This window comes from Corythoichthys intestinalis, chromosome 15, assembly GCF_030265065.1.
Source record: "Corythoichthys intestinalis isolate RoL2023-P3 chromosome 15, ASM3026506v1, whole genome shotgun sequence".
Classification (NCBI taxonomy): Eukaryota; Metazoa; Chordata; class Actinopteri; order Syngnathiformes; family Syngnathidae; genus Corythoichthys; species Corythoichthys intestinalis.
This window is the reverse complement of record NC_080409.1, coordinates 23,716,953-23,739,968: the sequence shown is the minus strand read 5'-3', so window position 1 is coordinate 23,739,968 and position 23,016 is coordinate 23,716,953. Positions and strand designations below refer to the sequence as shown.

Genomic DNA, 23,016 nt, shown 5'->3' with positions numbered 1-23,016 from the left:
TGAATGAATAATGACACTTACCAAGTATATTAAATAATCCAAAATATTGTGAAAAAAAGCTTGGCTTCCTCTTGAAGGACTGTTATGCGCATGTCTGCTGAAGCAGAAATTTTGCTGTCAATCAATTGCAAGCCTCTCCCTCACCAGGCTCCTTCTGAGTTCATCGGCCAAGAGAGGCAGTCTTTTTGGTGGGCAGTGCAGAAGTTGTTTCTGTTCTGGTGAATGAGCAGTGGGACGACATTGCTACTAACTTCTCGAGCACGTTTTGGATGCCCAACTTCGGGATGGCTGATGAAAATTTTCTGCATTTGTGCAACAAATTGCATCCGACAATGGAGAAGATGAACACCAACTTTTGTGTAATGTCTGCTGGTCTTACTATTGTTTTAGCCATTACCAAGAACAAAGCTGTTCAAAATACTTACTGCCTCTTCACTCCTTTAATAGTTTCTGTTACAGTCTCTCATATTCTCATTTATTTTACTTGCACTTGCACCTTTCCGCCATCTGGTGGTGATTTGTGAATAGGAACTTAATTAGAGAATAACTGTTCTACTCGATGCTTTTTGGATGACGCAATCATTAAGCGAGGGAGAAGAAAAGGCGAGCGAGCGGTCGGATGGTAGCTAACTCCGTGCTGCTCTTTTTTGTTGTTCAAACTCCTAAAAAGACTGCATTAAGAAGTTTGGAGAAGAACTTTTTAGCTCCTTGTGGATGTGAGCCCACGAGGTTTGTGCACTTTCTTTATTTAATTTGCAATTATCTCTGTATATTTTCTTAAGTGTATTTTTCATTGTGTATGTGTTTGACCAGTTCTCACGGGTTGCCAAGGCTTTTCAAGAGTTGTCAAGAGCGAATTAAACCCTGTTTTTTAATCAAACTTCGTGTCGTGCTCGTTGCAACATCCGGAGGGAGCTTCAGTGAGAACTCTCCAACTCCGACGCATGGTTTGATGAGGAAGACTCTGCCAGGGCGAGTGAGAGCTGTTCAACTCGGCGCATGGTTTGACGAGGAAGGCGGTGCCAGAGCGAGAGCGAACGACCATCGTGCCCCCATCTTAAATGACGACGTGAACTCCACCTTCACAAGTGTGACAAGATAAGCCACTTTTGAAAACAATCTTGAGTCATTTCATGGTGTAAAAAAAAAAAAAAAAAAAATTGTTGTCAAAGGACTGTAATATAACGTATTCACTATTTCATAACCTGTTTTATTCACTGTTATATGTGAGTTTAATTGTTTTTCCATTCATTTTTGGGGTGATTTAAATAGCAAATGTTTAATTGCTTTAGAAATAAGAAGTTATAGTGTGTAAGGTGTAATTGTTGACTAATGTATGTGTAACTATATTTCTTGAAATTGAATCTTTAATTTCCATTTGAAAATAAGGCAGTTTACTGTGTATGTAAATTCTAGCAGTAATTGTAAGTGACAAAACATTTTCAAAATATAGCCAATTCAAATATTGCGTTTTTTCACAATAAGTTTCAAGCAAATCAACCATAAGTCAAACTAATAATGGCAACGTTTGAGTCTCGGTCAAAAAGCAGAGATAGTGATATTGAGCAACCACTTTTAAGTGAAGATGCCAAAATTGACGTACTTACAACTCAACAAGAGCAACAAAGGAGCCAGAGAACCCGCAAGCTGACGGAAAAGGGCCAAGAGCTGCACGATGAGCTTGTAAGTAAAGCTACACGTCGATTTAGTGTTTTCTATGCAAAGTGGAAAGATGCTGCTAAGGATGCTAAGAAAGCCTTGAATGAAGGATGCTCAGAAGATCTCTTGCGTGAAATTGTAAACAATGTTACAGAAGTCTCAAAAATTGTGAACACAACTTATGATGAGCTAAGACGCATTGATTTTCCTGATAATGACACAAGACGAAGAATGGACACATGTGAAGCAGTGACGAAGACAATTATTCAATCTGCTGAAGAGTGTTTAGAAATGAAAAAAAAGGGAAATTATGAAGAAAAAGTAAAAACTGAATTTGCGTTCAGTTCTGCAAATTCTGAAATGATGAGCATCAAATCATACATCACAAAGTCTTCTAGTCACTCGAAGGTTTCAAAACGTTCTAGTCTGAGTTCTGCTAAAAGACAAGATGCAGCTGCTGAAGTTGCAGCCAATGAAGCAGTCTTGGAAGTTCTGCTTGAACAAGAAAGCCATATTAAAGAAATGGAAAGACAAGAAGCAGAAATAGCAGAAAGACAAAGAATTTTGGAAGCAAAGCGAAGAGAACTAGAGCGGCTAGAGACTATCAAGAAGCTGAAAGCAGCTAAGGCAAGACAACAAGTATATGAGCAAAGCGCATGTTCAGATGAAGAAATACATGAGCTGCTTCATTCAAATTTCAATCAACAAAATGAAGTAAAATCGAATATAAGTGATTCACATTGTAAATCCTGCTCATCAACTCAAAATGTGTCTCATCCAAAACAAGAAATAAGTACTAAAGAGCTTGTCAAAGTCATTGCTGAGTCAATAAATTGTAGTCGACTTCCTGTACCGGAACCAGCAATGTTCAGTGGGGATCCACTCAGATATAAAGATTGGAAAAATTCCTTTAAGACTCTCTTTGACAGGAAAAATATTCCAGCTGAAGAGAAGACATATTACCTCCGGAAATATGTGAGCGGACCTGCCAGAAAAGCCATAGAAAGCTACTTTCTGTTGGGCACAGAATCAGCCTACAATGCTGCATGGGCAGTCCTTGACGAAAGGTATGGCAATCCATTCCTTATATCCAAAGCATTCAGAGACAAACTTGATGCATGGCCAAAAATAAGCACAAAGGGCAGTATAGAGTTACAAGAGTTTGCTGATTTTCTTCGAAGTTGCAAGGCAGCCATGTCAGAGATTAAAGGACTTGAAATACTCAATGACTGCAATGAAAATCAAAAGATGCTGTCAAAGCTGCCAGACTGGCTTACATCAAGATGGAATCGGAAGGTGACTGAAACACATGAGCAAAGTCAAACATTTCCAAGCTTCAGCCAGTTTGTTGAGTTCCTCAACATTGAAGCAAAAATTGCATGTAACCCCATAACATCTCTCCATGCTCTGAAACCAAGTGAAGCTGATAAGATAAAAGTCGTTAAAAGCAGAAACTACGAAACAAAGGTTTTGGCAACTAACACAAATGAAAAGACTTTCAATGTAAGTTGCATCTTCTGCGAGAAAGCTGGCCACAGCCTACAGAAGTGTCGAAAGTTCATGAACAAACCAATCAGTCAAAGACTTGCATTAGTCCAAGAAAAGAAGTTATGCTTTGGATGCCTAAAGTCTGGCCATCGCTCAAAGGATTGTGAAGGAAGAGAAACATGCGACACTTGCAGTAAAAAACACCCAACCTGTCTTCATGACGACCAAGCGAAAGAAGTGAGAGTGCAAGCAAGGACCAAAAAGACAAACAGTAGTAACACTTCAAATTCAAGACAAACAGAATGTGCACCAAACGACAATAATATTCCACAAACAAGTGCAGCAACATCTAACAGAATTATGCAAAATGATGAAGACACTCATACGTCTTCCATCATCCCAGTATGGCTGTCAAATGAAAAAGAGCCAGAGAATGAAGTTCTTGTGTATGCACTTCTTGATACACAAAGTGACACAACTTTCATACTTGAGGAAACTGCAAGATCTCTGAACACCACGCTTCAACCAGTCCAACTAAAGCTCACCACAATGTCTACAAGAAATGCCGTGATAGCTTGTCACAAGATATCTGGTTTGCAAGTGAGAGGATTTTATTCAAATAAATTAATTCCTCTACCTGATTCTTATGCAAGGGATTTCATTCCAGCCAACCTTGATCATATTCCAACTCCAAAAACAGCTAAGGTTTGGCCTCATCTTGAGCATATCGCAAATGAAATCGCTCCTTTACAAAGTTGTGATGTTGGCCTTCTGATTGGCTACAATTGCCCACAAGCACTTGTTCCCCGAGAAATAGTTTCAGGGAAAGAAAATCAACCATTTGGGCAAAGAACAGATTTGGGATGGAGTATAGTTGGCTTCGGCAATCCAAGTCTTGATTATGGCGATGCAATCGGTGTAAGCCACCAAATCATCGTGAAGCAAGTAATGCCAAGCATTCAACCATCTTCAAGTCTCACCAGTCAAGTCCACTATGTCTGTAGAACTCAGATAAAAGAAATGGTCACGCCTGCAGATGTCATAAAGATGCTGGAGTCAGATTTTGTTAAAAAAACTACACAGGACATACAACTCTCACAAGAAGACATCAGATTTATGGCAAAATTGAAAGAAGGTATCAAACACAAAGAAAATGGACATTATGAGATGCCACTTCCATTCAAAAATGAAAAACCTGATTTACCCAACAACAAAGAATGTGCCATCCATTGTCTCAGATGCTTGGAAAGAAAGCTGAAAAGAAACATGCAGTTTTACAAGGACTACAAAAAGTTCATGGATGAAATCATAGCCCATGGCGACGCTGAAAGAGTTCCTGAAAAAGACAGTGATAAGACACCAGCTTGGTATATCCCACATCACGGGGTGTATCATCCACAAAAGCCTGGTAAAATTCGTGTCGTCTTTGATGCCTCCGCCAAATTCAAAGGTACCTGTCTAAATGACCATTTGTTGACAGGCCCAGATTTAACCAACACCTTGCTTGGAGTCTTATGTCGTTTCCGTAAAGGTCATGTGGCGTTTATGTGTGACATTGAACGCATGTTCCATCAGTTTCATGTGTGTGCCAATGACCAGGACTATCTAAGATTCTTGTGGTGGGAGAATGGCGATGTGGAAGCACCGGTTGTCATTTACCGGATGAAAGTACACCTTTTTGGTGCAGCTTCCTCCCCCGGTTGCGCCAATTATGGACTCAAGCACCTAGCCTCTGAAGGTGAAGGACATTTCAGTGACGACACCATCAAGTTCATTAAAACCAACTTCTATGTCGATGATGGGTTGGCAAGTGTTGACACTGAACCTCAGGCTATTGAGCTAGTAAAAGAGGCACGTGAGCTATGCAGCAAAGGCAAACTTCGTTTGCACAAATTCATCTCCAACAGCACCAAAGTCCTAGCTACACTCCCAAGTGAAGAATGTGCTGTAGCAGCCAAAGATTTGGATATGGCACTAGGTGAAATGCACATAGAAAGAGCGCTTGGCGTGCAGTGGTGTGTTGAGTCGGATGAGTTTCAATTCAGGATTGTCGTCAAGAAAAATCCACTCACACGAAGAGGAGTTTTGTCCACAGTTGCGTCAGTATTTGACCCACTGGGATTTGTGTCGCCCTTTATCCTGCTGGGAAAACAGATCCTGCAACACATGTGTCGGGATAAACTCAGTTGGGATGACCCCTTACCAGACAGTTTGAGACCTCATTGGGAATCATGGCTTCTTGACCTACAAAATCTGGTGAAAGTTAAAGTCCAAAGATGCTACATACCATCAAGCTTCAAGGTTCAGCAATATGAACTCCATCATTTCTCCGATGCAAGTGTATCTGGATATGGAATGTGTTCCTACCTTAGAGCAGTAAGCACAGCTGGAGAAGTTCATTGTTCCTTAGCAATGGGGAAATCAAGAGTGCCACCTTCTAAGGTCACAACTATACCACGACTTGAGTTGTCAGCAGCTGTAGTGGCTGTTCGCACTGGTGACATGTTGAAAAGAGAGCTGGAAATTACACTGTCAAAAGAAGTGTACTGGACAGACTCCAAGGTTGTACTCGGGTACATCAACAATGAAGCCAGAAGATTCCACGTTTTTGTTGCAAACCGTATAGAACGTATCAAACAAAGTACAGAGTCAACGCAATGGAGCTATGTGGTCTCTGAAGAAAATCCAGCAGATCCTGCGTCAAGAGGGTTGACAGCAGAACAGCTCCAAAGGTCAAATTGGTTCACAGGCCCTGCTCTTCTCTGGCAGAAAGTTGTGCCCAGTGTTGAAGTCAAGGTGGGAGAGCTATCTGTTTGTGACCCAGAAGTTAAAAATGTTCAAGTTCTGAGCACTCAAGCAAATGAACAAAGGTCACTTCTTGATCGCCTTTGCAAATTTTCCAACTGGTCAAGAATGATTAAAGCTATTGCCAGACTTACACGATTCCTGAAGGACAAAAAGAATCCCAGGAAAGGATCCAGTCAAGCAAGTACTCTTCAAGACAGAAAGGAAGCAGAGGTACTGATCTTAAAACTGGTCCAAGACACAGCATTTTATCATGTTATGCAGTCGCTTAAACATTCAAAGACAATGCAGACTGAAGACAAAGTCAACAAGCTGCACAAGTTATGCCCATTCAAAGATGACCAAGGCATTCTTCGAGTTGGAGGACGTCTTACACATGCCACTTTAGATTCTCACGTTAAGCATCCAGTGATTCTTCCAAGAAAAGGTCATGTGTCATCGCTGCTTGCTAAACATTATCATGAACGAGCATACCATCAAGGAAGAGGTATCACAGTAAATGAACTTTGTTCCAATGGCTATTGGATTCTCGGTTGCAGTAAGCTTGTATCATCACTCATCTTCAAATGTGTGAAGTGCAGAAAATTCAGGAGACGCACAGAACAACAGATAATGGCAGATCTCCCTGAAGAACGAATGGAGACCAGTCCACCGTTCACATATTGCGGGATGGACTCCTTTGGTCCTTTCTACATCAAAGACTGTAGAAAGGAGTTGAAGCGCTATGGTTTGGTAATCACCTGCATGTGTTCCCGAGCCATACATATTGAAATGCTGGAAGATTTGAGTACAGATGCCTTTATCAACGCCCTACGTGCATTCATTGCCCTTCGAGGTCCAGTTCGGCAGATAAGGTGTGATCAAGGCACAAATTTCATCGGTGCCAGAAATGAGTTTGTGGACGCATTCAAAGAAATGGATCAAGGCCAATTGGAAAGACTTGAATGCGAATTTGTCATGAATACCCCAGCATCAAGCCATATGGGAGGTGTATGGGAACGGCAAATTCGAACGATAAGAAGCGTGCTTGGATCCATCCTCGAACAATCTGCAAAACAACTAGATGGGCCATCACTCCGCACATTCCTGTATGAAGTAACGGCAATTGTCAATAGCAGACCACTTACAACGGACCATCTGTGTGATCCATCAAGCCCAGAACCCCTAACACCGAACCACATACTCACGATGTAATCAACGATCATTGCACCACCTCCAGGGAAATTTGTAAGAGAGGATCTTTATCTTCGAAAAAGATGGCGTCGTGTTCAGCTCTTAGCAAATACTTTCTGGACGAGGTGGAGAAAGGAGTATGTCCTCAATCTTCAAAGAAGACAGAAATGGACTAAGGAACGCAGAAATGCCCAAGTCAATGATATTGTGCTTCTACAAGATGACTTAAGTGCACGCAACCAATGGAAATTGGCAAAAATTGTGGAAGTGTATCCTGGACAAGATGGAAGAGTGAGGAAAGTGAAATTACTCATGAGTGATTCAACTCTGGATAGTAGCGGGAAACGCATCTTGAAACCTGTCTACCTTGAAAGGCCGATTCAGAAGACAGTGACACTTCTAGAAGCCGAATGATATTGTCCAGCCTCACTCATTGCCATTAAAATGTTTATTTAATATAACTTCAAATAGTTCATAGTTGTTATAAAAGTTCAAACCTTTTAGTCACGCAAAGTAATCACAAGTGATTGGTGGGAGTGTTACAGTCTCTCATATTCTCTTTTATTTTACTTGCACTTGCACCTTTCCGCCATCTGGTGGTGATTTGTGAATAGGAACTTAATTAGAGAATAACTGTTCTACTCGATGCTTTTTGGATGACGCAATCATTAAGCGAGGGAGAAGAAAAGGCGAGCGAGCGGTCGGATGGTAGCTAACTCCGTGCTGCTCTTTTTTGTTGTTCAAACTCCTAAAAAGACTGCATTAAGAAGTTTGGAGAAGAACTTTTTAGCTCCTTGTGGATGTGAGCCCACGAGGTTTGTGCACTTTCTTTATTTAATTTGCAATTATCTCTGTATATTTTCTTAAGTGTATTTTTCATTGTGTATGTGTTTGACCAGTTCTCACGGGTTGCCAAGGCTTTTCAAGAGTTGTCAAGAGCGAATTAAACCCTGTTTTTTAATCAAACTTCGTGTCGTGCTCGTTGCAACATCCGGAGGGAGCTTCAGTTTCTATATAAATTTCATATTGGATTCAGATTTGTCAGTGCGTCTTGTCTTTGTGATCAACCATTGATTTGACCTATTGTTGCCTGCTCCTTGTATGTCAACCAATCAGCTGCCTCTCGTGTCACCCACCGGATGTTCATCGTTACCCCATGTTTGTGTATGTAAGCTTCCCTGTTCTGTTCAGTCTTGTTGCATTATTGTCAATGTCACTGTCCATGTCAGATTTGTGTTCCTGTGTTCCTGTGACCCCGCCCGACCCTTGTTCCTGGTTTTGTTAGTAGGATGGTTTTTGAAAGTGTTGTTAATCTTACTCTAAAAAAGTAATTAGTTACAGTTACAAATTACTTCTCCCAAAAAGTAATTGAGTTAGTAACTCAGTTACCTTGATGTAAAAGTAATTGATTACTCGGCAAACTAACTGACATTACTTTTCATGTTCTACACGTTATTACATGATCTATTCTATAATGTCTTGCACATTAAATATGTTTATGCTAACTGATTGAGTTGAACTAAACTGTCTTTTTCATTCCCCCCAAAAAACATAGGGCACACTTTTTACATTTTTTAAATTTCACCAATATAAGAGTGTGATGGTATACAAAATTTAAACATTCAAATTCTGTGAGAAAAAAAAGCCTTTTTGTTTTTCTTGCCGTACTGAACCCGCACCAAACCGTGACCCCTGTACCGAGCTATGTACTGAACCGTGAATTGTGTGTACCGTCACACCCCTTAGTTATATATTTATATATATGGAAAACACTCAGGTGACTTGAAGTTCCGGTCTGAGACCCCCAATTTGGCCAAACTCAAAATTGTCCTATATGCATGTGTGATACATCATTGGAAAGCTTAAAATCTCAATTTTCTGGGGGAAGAAAAATTTTGAACAGGAGGGCATTTAAAAAAAAAAATGTTTTTTTAAACAGCAAAACCCTATCTGGAGGTGAGAGCACGCGAGAGCAGAATTACAGACGCCATGACTTTAACGAGATATTGTTGCGTACTTACCTTGTTTCGATCCAAAAACTCCATGTAGCATGTATCACTGTAGATATCCGTGACTTTTTTACAGACGCCATTTTTTTCATTGTGATGTAATTTGTTTAAAAGTTTTAAAATATGCGAGCGAATAATTTTTTTGTCGTTTTTTTTTTTTTTTTTAAACAAAATATTAGACATCAAATAATTCAAAGCTAAAAATGACAGACATTTTGAATAATAAATATAATTGATTACCTTCGTTTTATGGTTGGGTTGAAAGAAAAGCGGTTGCACGGCGTCTGAAACGGGGGTTTCCAGGGTAAAACGGACAAATTAGAAATAGTTCGGGGCTTTATGCGCCATGAACCTGTTATGGCAGCATATGACATATTGTTCAATAAAACACAAGAGTTGTTTTGGCTTGAAATACAGCAGTTTCTTTTAAAGAGGAGTTTTAAAGTTGCCTGAGAGTTTAAGATGGCGCTTTTTAAATATTAAATCTTTTTACCTTCCTCGTTCCTTGCCTACAAGAACCCTACACTTGACAAAAACACTGAATGCCCCTTTGAATAAAAGCTAATTGTGCTCTATACATTGTGAATTTCTTCAGAGCACTTGATGCTCAAGGGCAAATTCCATGTGCAACAAAATATGAATCAAGGTATGTTTGACAAGAGCAATGTTAAATATAAATGCATAGAATATAACTTTTAACCGTTTCCTAACACAGTATTGATGGTACCGAGACATGAGGCCTGGATGGTACAATCTTAGCTCTTCTTAAATCTATTCCTCCTCTGTTTAAATCATTTTCAGCATCACGTCAACTAAACCTTAATCTGATTAAAGAGTTGGATCTCAAACTGTTTTGAATTTCAACATCTTTTATTTGATGAGTTAGGTAAAGAAGAAATCACTACCAATCCCACAGATCATAGCCATGAAGTATGCATTCCTTATTTCCATTCCTTTAATTCGCAAGTCCCAGTGAAAATGTGTGGAGACAGCAGCTTGCCCACCTCAATTATTCAAAACACACTAACTATATTGTGGTTAACCGAGGGCTTGAACATGATTATGCAAATATATTTCCTTTGTACTTTGTATTGCCTGGCCTCCAATCATGATCGGCTTTGATTATTTTTAGATCATGCTGTGCAAATATAAAGCATATATTGAAACGACTAAAAAAGCTATCTGAAGGAAAAACTATCATTAGATTTGTATTCAGTCTATACTTTATAATAAAACTACAACATGAATTTTAGATGTGCAAATAAACCCTAAAACCCAATGACGAAGATACATCAATATTTTAAGAGAAGTCACAGTATAAATCTGCTGCCATGCAACGACATAATGCAAAAAGGAGCAGGCATTCAAGGATTAGCTTTGGATAGATTCACTCTTTTCGTGTCTTTTTTTTTTTTTTTGGTAGCACTTATTTGAAAAGGACTGACCTCAGCAAAGAGTGTTAAAAAAAAATACTTGAAGTGGACCTTACCCAGCTTGACCATGATTCTTTTTCATAAATTTCCAATTTTATTTCACCCACATGGTCTCAGATTTATGTTAACTCACCCGACCTCGGATCAGCGGGAGAAAACGAATGGGTGGATGGGTGCCAGACATTCGTTCATTCGCTCTCAGCCTCCTCAGTTCAAATGGATTGGACGTCTACTAGTGATACACTGTTGATAAACTTATTTACACTCACGGGAGAAGGATAAAAAAAAAACGTCAGTGGTAGTGGAAGAGTTAAAAATGCTGGTAAAAATCCATAATTGGATAGACTTCTCCCTTCCACCACAACCAAGGAAGAGGAAATCGCTGAATTTTTTTTCTCATCCTTTACGGCATGAAAATAAATGACAGATGAGATTGTTGGAAATGTGGCGAGTATTTAATTGATTAATTCATTCATTTTTTAAAAACACTACTTATTTAATAAAAAATAGGTTTGCATCATTCACATATTCTTCAGACACCCCTGATTCTCATGAGAATGTAATTTTTGAACAGCTTTTTGCAAACATTGCTTGGTACTTTGTTGCGTGTGTGATGCTTCAAAAGAACTCGGGGCCCTGAAAGTAATGGAAGGTCATTTTTTTCTCAAGGAAAGTAAAAACGGAATTCAGATGGTCAGATTCCCATTCTCCGTGTCAAAGAAGCTGAACAGGACCGGTTAAAAAAAAAAAAGAATTCGTTAAAGAAAAAGTGAAACACCTTTTAATGGGTGTGTTGGGTGTTATACCTTCAATCTTACCTTCCTCCCACCCTTGGGGACTTCCAGCCTTCTGTGTGGTCTTTTGGTTGTGCTCTTCTTTTGTATCCCCAGTAGCCACGATGATCCATGTAAACTCAGGGGCACCACCTATATTCTGGTCACACATTTTGCCTCCATCGCACAGGGGATCTATGAGAGACAAGATTCATAATCATCCTAGGAAGGGATTGTCATACAACAATACAAATTACAATAGCAGGAGTTAAGGCTCGGCAGTGATTCAATAACATTATGAGTCATGATACACGCTTGAAGAGAACCCAGATTCGTTGCCTCAAAGCATTCTGGGGATGTAGGCAAAGTCTCTTGACGTATCGTGACTAGCTGCGTCACAATCTATTTTGACAGATGCCTTGACGGCCAATCACAGCTTGTCATTCAGTGTGCCTATCACATTCTGCCAGCCAAAATCACGCAAATATAAAGGTTGGTCGATGATCTAATAAGTCAGATTCTCCAGCTTTCATGACAACACACTTCTGATGTGATTATGCTGTTATGACAACTAACTGAGTTTCCTCCCTGTTCTCTAAAGTGGAATTCAACTACCAGCATTGCCTAACCTGCTATCTGTAAAATACAGAATTTTACAGGAGTGTTGAACAAATTCCACATGTTCACTTAAGATTCTTCAGACACCTCTTTGTTTTCCATTCTGGCTTTAGAAGATCTGTTACCATTGCTACAAGAGTCATTAATACTTGGCATTTACAGGGAAATAAAAACAAAACCAGTGTGTGCATTTCGGTACTTGACTTGTGTCTCATGTCAGGCTAAGGTATGCAAATTTGGCAACATCTTCAAACTCGCTGTCGGAGGTGGGTAAAGTTGCCAAATATTTTACTCAAGTAAGAGAAGCGTTACCTCAAAGTAATATTACTCAAGTAAAAGTAGTCATCCTTGCTTGGTATTATCCAAATACAAGCGATGATGAATAATTGCGACTGACGAATTTATTGTTATTTATTATTATTTATTTATTATCCTGATCCGATCCCGATCATTTTAGTTTGAGTATCTGCCGATCCCAATATTTCCCGATCCGATTGCTTTTTTTTTTGCTCACGATTCAATTCCAATCATTCCCGATAATTTTTCCCGATCATATACATTTTGGCAATGCATTAAGAAAAAAATGAATAAAACTCGGACGAATATATACATTCAACATACAGTACATAAGTACTGTATTTGTTCATTATGACAATAAATCCTCAAGATGGCATTTACATTATTAACATTCTTTCTGTGAGAGGGATCCACGGATAGAAAGACTTGTGACTTTGTATATTGTGACTAAATATTGCCATCTAGTGTATTTGTTGAGCTTTCAGTAAATGATACTGAAGGCCATGCCCAAATGCATGATGGGAAGTGGAACCATGGCTGTGCGTAGTGCTACCAATTGATATATCTTCTCTGCATTGGGAAATAACATAAGGTGTTAAGAAAAAGATCAATTGCTACCTTGCTTCCCCACATTGCTTCCCATGATATTTCTAATCATATGGAGAGGGATTGTAAGGCTTTAGCCAATTAAATAAAAGGCTCCAAAGCCTGCCAAAATTCACTCTACTCATTTTATGCTGCCTATTATCTTTCTATATAGGTAAAACGGCACCATTACAGATTGAGCGCGACATTGCGTGAGTGGGTCGTGCAGTGCATGCATTCATTGCGTTAAATATTTTAATGTGATACAGAAAAAAAAAAAAAAATTATCGCCGTTATTGGGATAAATTTGTTAACCCTACCTTAAGCCTAAACTAAAGACTCTGGAAAAGTGTAACATATTATGTCTGTCACGTTAAATACAATTAGAAAACGATTTAATAATAATATATACAGTATATATATTAAAAAAGGCATGGCCGATATTTTTTTGCCGATTCCAATACTTTGAAAATGATGTGATCGGACCGGAAAGCTGGAGAATCGATCGGGATGCCGATCGATCGGGACATCTCTAATTAGAATTTCTCATTCTGTTCCTTTTATTAAAACAACTGCAGCAGGGCAGGATTTCCTTTTAAGGAACAATGCACAGGTGAGGTAAAAGTTGAGAGTTAAGGTCTTTGACCCGCTATGTGTCCAAAACAATGAAGTGGTGCGTGGTTTTGAGACGAGAGTTTGAGCTCCCATGATGACAACTCACACAAGGATTAAGGCATCTGCGTCATAATAATAAAGATGACGGCAGTCCCCTGAGTGCTGGATGTCTGCTTCCGCGTGTGAATCGCTGCACCTTGACATCAGATTCAGAGCAAACAAAACTTTGGGGTTGTACACTTTGATTAAATCACATTTCGATTCATTTCAGTCAAGAGTGGTCACAAAGGGGGGTGGAGAAAAAAAAGATGCCAATCACGAATATGAAAAATATTCACGATTAGACGAATATTTCATATTCGCGACAGCACTACATGTGAAAATCAATGCATGCCTCTTTTTATGCTGCAATGCCCTGGAGTGGTGTACAAAAATAGTGTCACTGTGAATTAACAGAATATTATTAATTTAATCAATTACTATAAGTCTTTTCAACATTATTCAAGAGTCACTTTTCAAAAAAAATAGACAATAAAGAAAGGCGGCGTCTTACCGCAGACATGTCTATAAACTATATATTAGCTGGAAGCAGAAACATACTCGCGGAGCCTCATCCACTGTACTTATATAAGTATCATACATCACTAACAGTGCTTTCCACTGCTATATTTGGTATAGCAGGTATTTGTTTGTTTGTTAATACATTGAACCAGGCAATGGTAACAATCCAGACAGCATAGAAGAACAATATGCGGTTGCTGATCACACTAATGAGAATATCATAATTAGCACATGGCTAGAGGAAAAGTTAATTTAACAGTAGGCTAACCAAATGTCAAACATCTGCATTGATATTGAAATATAGGGAACTGTGCTCAATGCACAGTTGCTTGTTCTTGTTTTAAGTTCAGAACTTTTTGGAAAAGTTACAGAATGTTCCTCAAGTGTATGATGAGCATTTTTAAACAGTCAGTTCTACTAAAACATTCAAGATTTCTAAAATCCACCGAGCATGCTTGTTTTTGGAATGTGTGAAAACTGGAGTAACAGGAGAAAATCCATACAAGCATAGGGAGAACATGCAAACTGCACACAGGAAAGGTAAAGCTTGGGATTGAACCCTTTATCTCAGAAATGTTTGGCCTCATGCTAACCAGTCAGGGAGCATGCCACACTGCAGTAGTTCACAAAATATTAAATTATTATGATGACAAAATCCCCAAATTTAGGGATTTTTACATCATATCAGATTATGACAATATTATATTCAGTATATATATTCATATAATATTTTTTGTAGTCACTTGCTACTCTTGGGAGAGACTAATAAATCCTTTATTGTGTTGTAGCAAGCCAACCGCCTCCAAGTGTGGTCCAATTAATAATAAAAAAAAATATATATATATATATATACTGTATATATACAGTATTATTGCGTTAACGGGCGGTAATTAATTTTTTAAATTAATCACGTTAAAATATTTGACACAATTAACGCACATGCCCCGCTCAGACAGATTTAAATGACAGTACAGTGAAATGCCCACATGTTGTGTTTTATGGAGTTTTGCCGCCCTCTGCTGGCGCTTGGGTGCGACTGATTTTATAGGCTTCAGCACTCATGAGCATTGTGTAAGTAATTATTGACATCAACAATGCACACTTTATTTTTTGATTGAAATTTTTACACATTTTATTAAAACGAAAACATTAAGAGGGGTTTTAATATAAAATTTCTATAACTTGTACTAACATTTATCTTTTAAGAACTACAAGTCTTTCTATCCATGGATCGCTTTAACAGAATGTTAATAATGCTAATGCCATCTTGTTGATTTATTGTTATAATAAACAAATACAGTCCCTATGTACCGTATGTTGAATGTATATATCCATCTTGTGTCTTATCTTTCCATTCCAACAATAATTTACAGAAAAATATGGCATATTTTATAGATGGTTTGAATTGCGATTAATTGCGATTAATTAATTTTTAAGCTGTAATCAACTCGATTAAAATTTTTAATCGTTTGACAGCCCTAATATATATATATATATATATATACGTATGTATATACAGTGGGGAGAACAAGTATTTGATAATTTGATACACTGCCGATTTTGCTGGTTTTCCCACTTGCAAAGCATGTAGAGGTCTGTAATTTGTATCATAAGTTCTCTTCAACTGTGAGGGATGGAATCTAATACAAAAAAAACCCTGAAAATCACGTTGTATAATTTTTAAATAATAAATTTAATTTAATTGCATTTAATTGCATGAAATAAGTATTTGATACATTACAAAAATCGAACTTAATATTTGGTACAGATACCTTTGTTTGCCATTACAGATACCAAATGTTTCCTGTAGTCCTTGACAAGGTTTGCACACACTGCAGCAGGGATTTTGGCCCACGCCTCCATGCAGATCTTCTCCAGAGCCTTCAGGTTTCGGGGCTGCTGGCGGGCAACACGGACTTCCAGCTCCCACCATAGATTTTCTATCGGGTTCAGATCTGGTGACTGGCTAGGCCACTCCAGGACCTTAAGATGCTTCATACGAAGCCACTCTTTAGTTGCCTTGGCTGTGTGCTTTGGGTCGTTGTCATGCTGGAAGACCCAGCCACGACCCATCCTCAGGGCTCTCACTGAAGGAAGGAGGTTGTCAGCCAAGATCTGGCAATACATAACCCCATCCATCCTCCCCTCAATACGGTGCAGTCGTCCTGTACCCTTGGCAGAGAAGCAGCCCCAAAAAATTATGTTTCCTCCTCCATGTTTCACGGTTGGGATGGTGTTCTTGGGGTTGTACTCGTCCTTCTTTTTCCTCCAAACATGACGAGCCGAGTTTAGACCAAAAAGTTCAATTTTGGTCTCATCCGACCACATGACCTTCTCCCATTGCTCCTCTGGATCATCCAGATGGTCAGTGGCAAACTTCAGACGTGTCTGGACATGCACTGGCTTCAGCAGCGGGATCTTGTGTGCGCTGTAGGATTTTAATCCATGACGGCGTAATGTCTTTTCGATGGTTTTCTTCGAGACTGTGATTCCAGCTCTCTTCAGGTCATTGACCAGGTCCTGCCGTGTAGTTCTGGGCTGATCCCTCACCTTCCTCATGATCAGTGATGTCCCACGAGGTGAGATCTTGCATGGAGCCCCAGAACGAGGCAGATTGACCGTCTACTTGAACTTTTACCATTTGCTAATAATCGCTCCAACAGTTGTTACCTTCTCACCAAGCTGCTTGCTTATTTTCCTGTAGCCCATCCCAGCCTTGTGCAGGTCTATTATTTTATCCCTGATATCCTTACACAGCTCTTTGGTCTTGGCCATTGTGGAGAGGTTGGAGTTTGTTTGTTTGAGCATGTGAACAGGTGTCTTTTCTACAGGTAACACGTTCTAACAGGTGCAGTTACTTCCGGTAATGAGTGGAGAACAAGAGGGGTTCTTAAAAAAGAACTGAGAGCCGAAATATTTACTAGTTGGTAATGTATCAAATACTTATTTCATGCAGTTAAATACAAATTCATTATTTAAAAATTATACAATGTGATTTTCTGGACTTTTGTATTAGATTCTGTCCCTCACAGTTCAAGAGAACTAATGATACAAATTACAGACCTCTACATGGCTTGCAAGAGGGAAAACCAACAAAATTGGCAGTGTATCAAATACTTGTTATATATATATATATATATATATAATGTGTGTGTGTGTGTGCTTGTGTATGTACTGCTGATGCACTGATACCGATACCAGTAGCAGCAGGAGGGTGGGCGATCCGGCATGAAATGGAAGGAGGTATCGGTATTGACGAGTACCAACAAACAGGGCGCCGATACCATTTACCGGTCCAGTATTATAAAACTTGATCTTGCCTTTTTTCCTCCTGACGCTCACTACACTCTGTCTCTATGTTGTGTGATGGCACGTGATCACTTTGCATGCCAAGCAGTTATCACTATTGGTCTGCTCCAGACCAATGAGAGCGCTCTTAACCAATGCCGGGGCAGCTTTTTCATATGGACGAAAAACTAACCAGGGGAAATGGTGGTGGTCTGGAAACATTTCAGCATAGAAATTCCAACCATTAAAATCAATGGCTGCATGTAAGAATTGCTGCCTGAAAGCTTCAAGAGGTGGAGTTAAATCGGCCAGTTTCAATACCTCGAACCTGATAAAACATTTCAAGACGAAACATGTGAACGAACACAAAGAGTTTGAGGCTGCAACAGCAGGACTGCTGTCCAGTGGAAGGGGACTGGACCGGGGCAGCAATCCCTGGTCAGTTCACCGTCTACTTCACTTTTATTGTCTTTTACTGAAAGAAATGCTGCAGTAATTTGAGACCTGTTTCCAAAGTAGGGTTGCCACCTCTCAGAAATAGATAAAAGGGATGCCCGCCCCCCCCCCCCCGCCCAAAGCTGTACAGGCGACGAAAAAAGGGACATCCCCAAAATTCCTAAAATGCATAGAAATATATCTATTCATAAATATTCTGTATTGGTTCAATACAGAATGCAACTTTTAATTCCTAATTCGGAACGATTCCTTATTTCAAAGGACGGGTGGCAAGCCTATTCAAAAGTGCTGTAGAAGTAAGCTAAGCTAAGTGGCTAAGTGTGTGTTGCTGCTGGTGCACAGAGAGGGGGGCTAATAGAGACAGGATGCTGTGGTCAATTATTATTACATATAATTTCATGAAAGATGGACTGTGTGGCCTTTGAGAACCAAAACTCAGGGTTTAAAAAAGTTTATACAGTTAATTCATCGTATTGTTATTTTCTGACTGTTGGGCTAGTATTATACATGTTTTAATTTCACTGATTTAGCACTATAGCTATCGTCTTAGCTATTTTATCAGTTACTGCTCAAAGTCTGAAAATTTGTCTATTTCACTGGCACTGCAGTAGCCAAGGGGAGCTTATTTTTTTAAAACAACGACCTTTAGAGCTCTGTCTGGTTATCCAAGGAGCTGCTTTAGAGTTTCTCATTGTACTCTGATATGAGGTTGTCTATAAATTCTTCCCTAAAAAGCTTTCAAGACTGCTATTAAAATTTCCACTGAAGCCTTCGTTACACAGGACGGATAAAGAAAGAAGACAGAAAAGAAAACACACGAAATGCACAATTCCAAACACTGACATGCAGTTTGATACAGGATTAGTATTATTACCGGATGTCTGTGTTTGACAAAATATACTATGTCGTCTTTGGTCAAATCTTTAATTTACAAATTAGAGACTTGTAATAATATGTTTTATTCTTTATTTTTAATGAAAAGAAAAAAATATACTAAATGGTTTTTGTCTTTGGTTTTGTTTTTGTCATTAGTGGCATAGGTGTTTTTACTCAACATAGTCATGCATGTTTGGGCTGTGTTTGCATATACGATAGAAAATCCCTGCATTATAATTGCTTGGGTAACTATGGTTGTAAAGATGTAAAAGTAGAGAGCAGGCAAGACAGAGATGTTTATTTGTTGTGATGGAGAGCTGATGTGAGGTATCACAGTCATTTGGTTGCACAGAATCTTGGAGGACAGAGGCAGCAGGGCCTGTCCATCATGCTGAGCAAGGTTAACAATGTCCAACTCACCTGACATGGGCATCCAGTAGTTGGGAAAGCTAAGATCATCCTCAGCAACCCAGGAAAAACTCCAGTACCCTTGAGGAATGCCAGTTCTTTCCCCCAATGGCTCACCTGTGAAAAAAAAAAGCAAACATCCCACTATGAGGAAATACAGCAAACTATTGATGATTATTAATTTTCTATTTATATTGCATCGGATAAAAAAATATATACAGTATAAGTACATTTTTCATCTTGTGCGAATCTAGAACAAATGCAAGGTTGCCCGAAGCGAAGATATGTTTTCGAAGATATTTTATTAATTTGGAAAGAAGGGAGATGCACTGCCACAGATGTGAATATTCTAATTACATTGACTAATAAACTTTCCACAGTTGACAGTCTTGGCATGGAAAGGCTGTCGGACAGTCAAACTTGACCAGAGAATAAACTGACGAGACCATCTGTAAAATAGCTGTAATATGTCTGCCAAATACCCCAATGGGTTAGGATTTAGCCTAACATGTGACCATCGCTGTAGAGAAAATAGAGCTTAGCAATATATATTATTATATTAAGTGTGCAGTGTGGTTTGGCATTTGAGTTAGCATTTCTTGGTTTCTTTGAGTTTGTTAAGCACTCAAAGGACTGAAATGATTCAGTAAGGCTGAAATGATGTTCAAATGAAATTTTCTTGGGAGTGATTTTAAAATGTAAAGAATAGAGATATAAAACAAGCAGTTTTAGGAAAAGTCACGAAAGCACGAATTGAGTTGAACAGGCACAGATATTTAAAAAATTTCTGGGTGCTAGGTCACTTGACCCAACTTTGTAGTTAAGAAATTAAACATTCATTTTCTTAGTTGGTCTATCTTCAACAATATCTTATTAGATTATCATATTTCATCTTATAAAGATAAAAATGGTACAGTATCTTCAACAAAATCTGTATGGGTAACTAAAAATGTATTTTGATTTTTAATAAGATTGACTCTGCTAAAAAATTCTGAACTCAGAGACTGCACACAGTATGACAAGGGGCCAGTTAATGTCAGTTGATGAATGTAACTTTATGTGTACCTTCTGCTTGAAGCTTCTTGTTGTTCTACCATCATTTGCTCACCCATTCTTTCTCCCAAGTTTGTGGATAATTAGTACACAGTCACACTCCAATAAATCAGACAAAGAAGCAGGCTTCTGCATTAATCAATCAGTTTAAATGAGCCTTAAAGAGGGGATTGATTGTAAACATCCCGTTCCATGGTCCTGAAAAGAGAAGTAACATTTTGGGCTTAGTTATCTTTCTCCTAGGTGTGATACCTGGAGCCATAGTAGATCAAATGACAATGATTTTTTTTCAAGGTTATTGTTGGCAGTCTCTGAATTCCGTCAAGGGAGAGTCAACAACTAAAATGTACTTTTTAAACAGTTGCCTTTTGAACATGTCTGTTTCAACTGTACTGCAACATTCACTGTTGTAGCATCATTACTTACATAACAGTTGTTGTTCAGTATTTTCACATGACATTGCTGGCCAAAAGTATTGGCACCCCTGCAATTCTGTCAGATAATGCTCAATTTCTGCCAGAAAATGATTGCAATTACAAATGCTTTGGTAGTAATATGTTCATTTATTTTGCTTGCAATGAAAAAAACACATAAGAGAATGGAACAAAAATGATATAATTATCATTTTACACAAAACTCCAAAAATGGGCCAGGTAAGTATTGGCACCCTTTGAAAAATCATGTGAAGCTTCTCTAATTTGTGTCATTAACAACACATGTTACTTACCTGTGGCACATAACAGGTGGTGGCATTAACTAAATCACACATGCAGCCAGTTAAAATTAAAGTTGACACAACCTCTGTCATGTGTCCTTGTGTGTACCACATTGCGCATGGAGAAAAGAAAGAAGAACAAAGAACTGTCTGAGAACTTGAGAAGCAAAATTGTGAGGAAGCACGGCCAATCTCAAGGCTACAATTCCATCTGTCATCTGTCCATCTGTGTCTACCGTGCGCAGTGTCATCAATAAGTGTAAAGCCCATGGCACTGTGGCTAACCTCCCTAGATGTAGACAGAAAAGAAAAATTGATGAGAGATTTCAACGAAAGATTGTGCAGATGGTGGATAAAGAACCTCAACTAATATCCAACAAGTTCAAGCTGTCCTGCAGTCCGAGGGTACAACAGTGTCAAACCGTAATATCCGTCGGCGTCTGAATGAAAATGGACTCTACGGTAGGATACCCAGGAAGACCTCACTTCTGACCGAGAAACATTAAAAAGCTAAGCTGCAGTTTGCCAAAACTTACCTGAGAAACCCAAAAATGTTTGGAAGAATGTTCTCTGGTCAGATAAGACAAAGTAGAGCTTTTTTGGGAAAAGGCATCATCATAAAGGATTAAAGGAGAAAAAAAACGAGACCTTCAAAGAAAAGAAAACACTCCCTACAGTCAAACATGGCGGAGGTTCCCTGATGTTTTGGGGTTACTTTGCTACCTCTGGCACTGGACTGCTTGACCGTGTGCATGGGATTGTGAAGTCTGAAGACTACCGACAAATTTTGCAGCATATTGTAGGGCGCATTGTGAGAAAGCTGGGTCTCCCTCAGAGTTCATGGGCCTACCAGCAGGACAATGACCCAAAACACCCTTCAAAAAGCAATAGAAAATGGTTTTGAGAGAAAGCACTGGAGACTTCTAAAGTGGCCGGCAATGAGGCTAGATCTGAATCCTATAGAACACCTGTAGAGAGATCTGAAAATGGCAGTTTGGAGAAGGCACCCTTCAAATCTCAGGGACCTGGAGCAGTTGGCTAAAGAAGAATGGTCTAAAATTCCAGCAGAGCATTGTAAGAAACTCATTGATGGATACCAGAAGAGGTTGTTCGTAGTTATTTTGTCTAAAGGTTGTGATACCGAGTATTTGGCTGAGGGTACCAATACTTTTGTCCGGCCCATTTTTGGAGTTTTGTGTAAAATGATTTAATTTTTTTCCATTCTCTTTTGTTTTTTTTTAATTGCAAGCAAAATGAATGAAGATATTACTACAAAAGCATTTGTAATTGCAATCATTTTCTGGGAGAAATTGAGCATTATCCGATAGAATTGCAGGGGTGCCAATACATTTGGCCAGAACTGTACACAACTAAGGCATTTTAGGCAGTCAAAGCCTTTATGCAATTTTTACAGATTCTTTGGTACATAATAAATATTATCACACCAGTCACTTTATATTGTTGGACGACTCTGCAACAATTGTACAGGTGCCATTGTTCAGTACCTCTGAACTACTGGTATCCTTTTATAGGTAAGTGCCTTTCAGTGGCTTTCGGGCTATGTCCTGAATGTACTGTTCATTTTCTTTTACAATAGTGGCTTGTATGTAATATGTACTGTATGTAATAATAACCCTTTGACTACCATAGACATAGCCCACGTATGTTTCTAACATACTCTGTCAATAAAGAGATTATGATTCTAAAATACAAATTTCAGAGGCAGTTTACCTATCAACTTAGTCATTAATCAGCAGTGTGCAAATCAACAACTATCACACGACCATATGCTAAGTTAATAAGCAGGCAAATATTTTTAAACTAAAGTGTACATTACTAACAACCACAAAACAAACAAGAAAGGTGGAAGCTATAACTTACCCTCTGTTGCATATACTGAAGACAAGCGTAATCAATTAATGTGGTCAAAATGTGTGGATAGGTGTGATAAAGGCATAGGGTGGGGAAAAAAAGGAACATATACTGCAGTGAGGTAAGGCAACACTTTCAGTAGGTTTTGTTTCAGTGGTGCAGTGATCCAAAAATAACACCAATTATCCATGGAAAGAAAGCAGGTGGGACTGGTGGTGACAATCATATTTTATTTTATTTACACACCCACCCCCCCAGTCCTACCCCACCTACCACAGGAGATTGCTGAGCAGTTACAGTACATGAAGTAAAAAGATCCAGCTAAACAGAAA

At 38.9% G+C, this 23,016-nt stretch overlaps 1 protein-coding gene across 8 annotated transcripts in view; it reads right to left on the bottom strand.

The window, feature by feature from the left end:
- Positions 1–23,016, bottom strand: part of alk (ALK receptor tyrosine kinase) — a 507,671-nt gene that overhangs the window by 291,705 nt on the left and 192,950 nt on the right. For 6 of the 8 annotated variants that reach the window (XM_057858937.1, XM_057858935.1, XM_057858940.1 and 3 more), the window contains 2 exons: positions 19,057–19,161; positions 11,374–11,535 (listed from right to left, as the gene is read on the bottom strand). In XM_057858937.1, coding sequence (XP_057714920.1) covers positions 11,374–11,535; positions 19,057–19,161 — 267 coding nt within the window. Of the gene's footprint in view, positions 1–11,373; positions 11,536–13,561; positions 13,645–19,056; positions 19,162–23,016 lie in introns of those variants that run through there. The other 2 variants (XM_057858936.1, XM_057858942.1) reach the window with 2 other exon arrangements.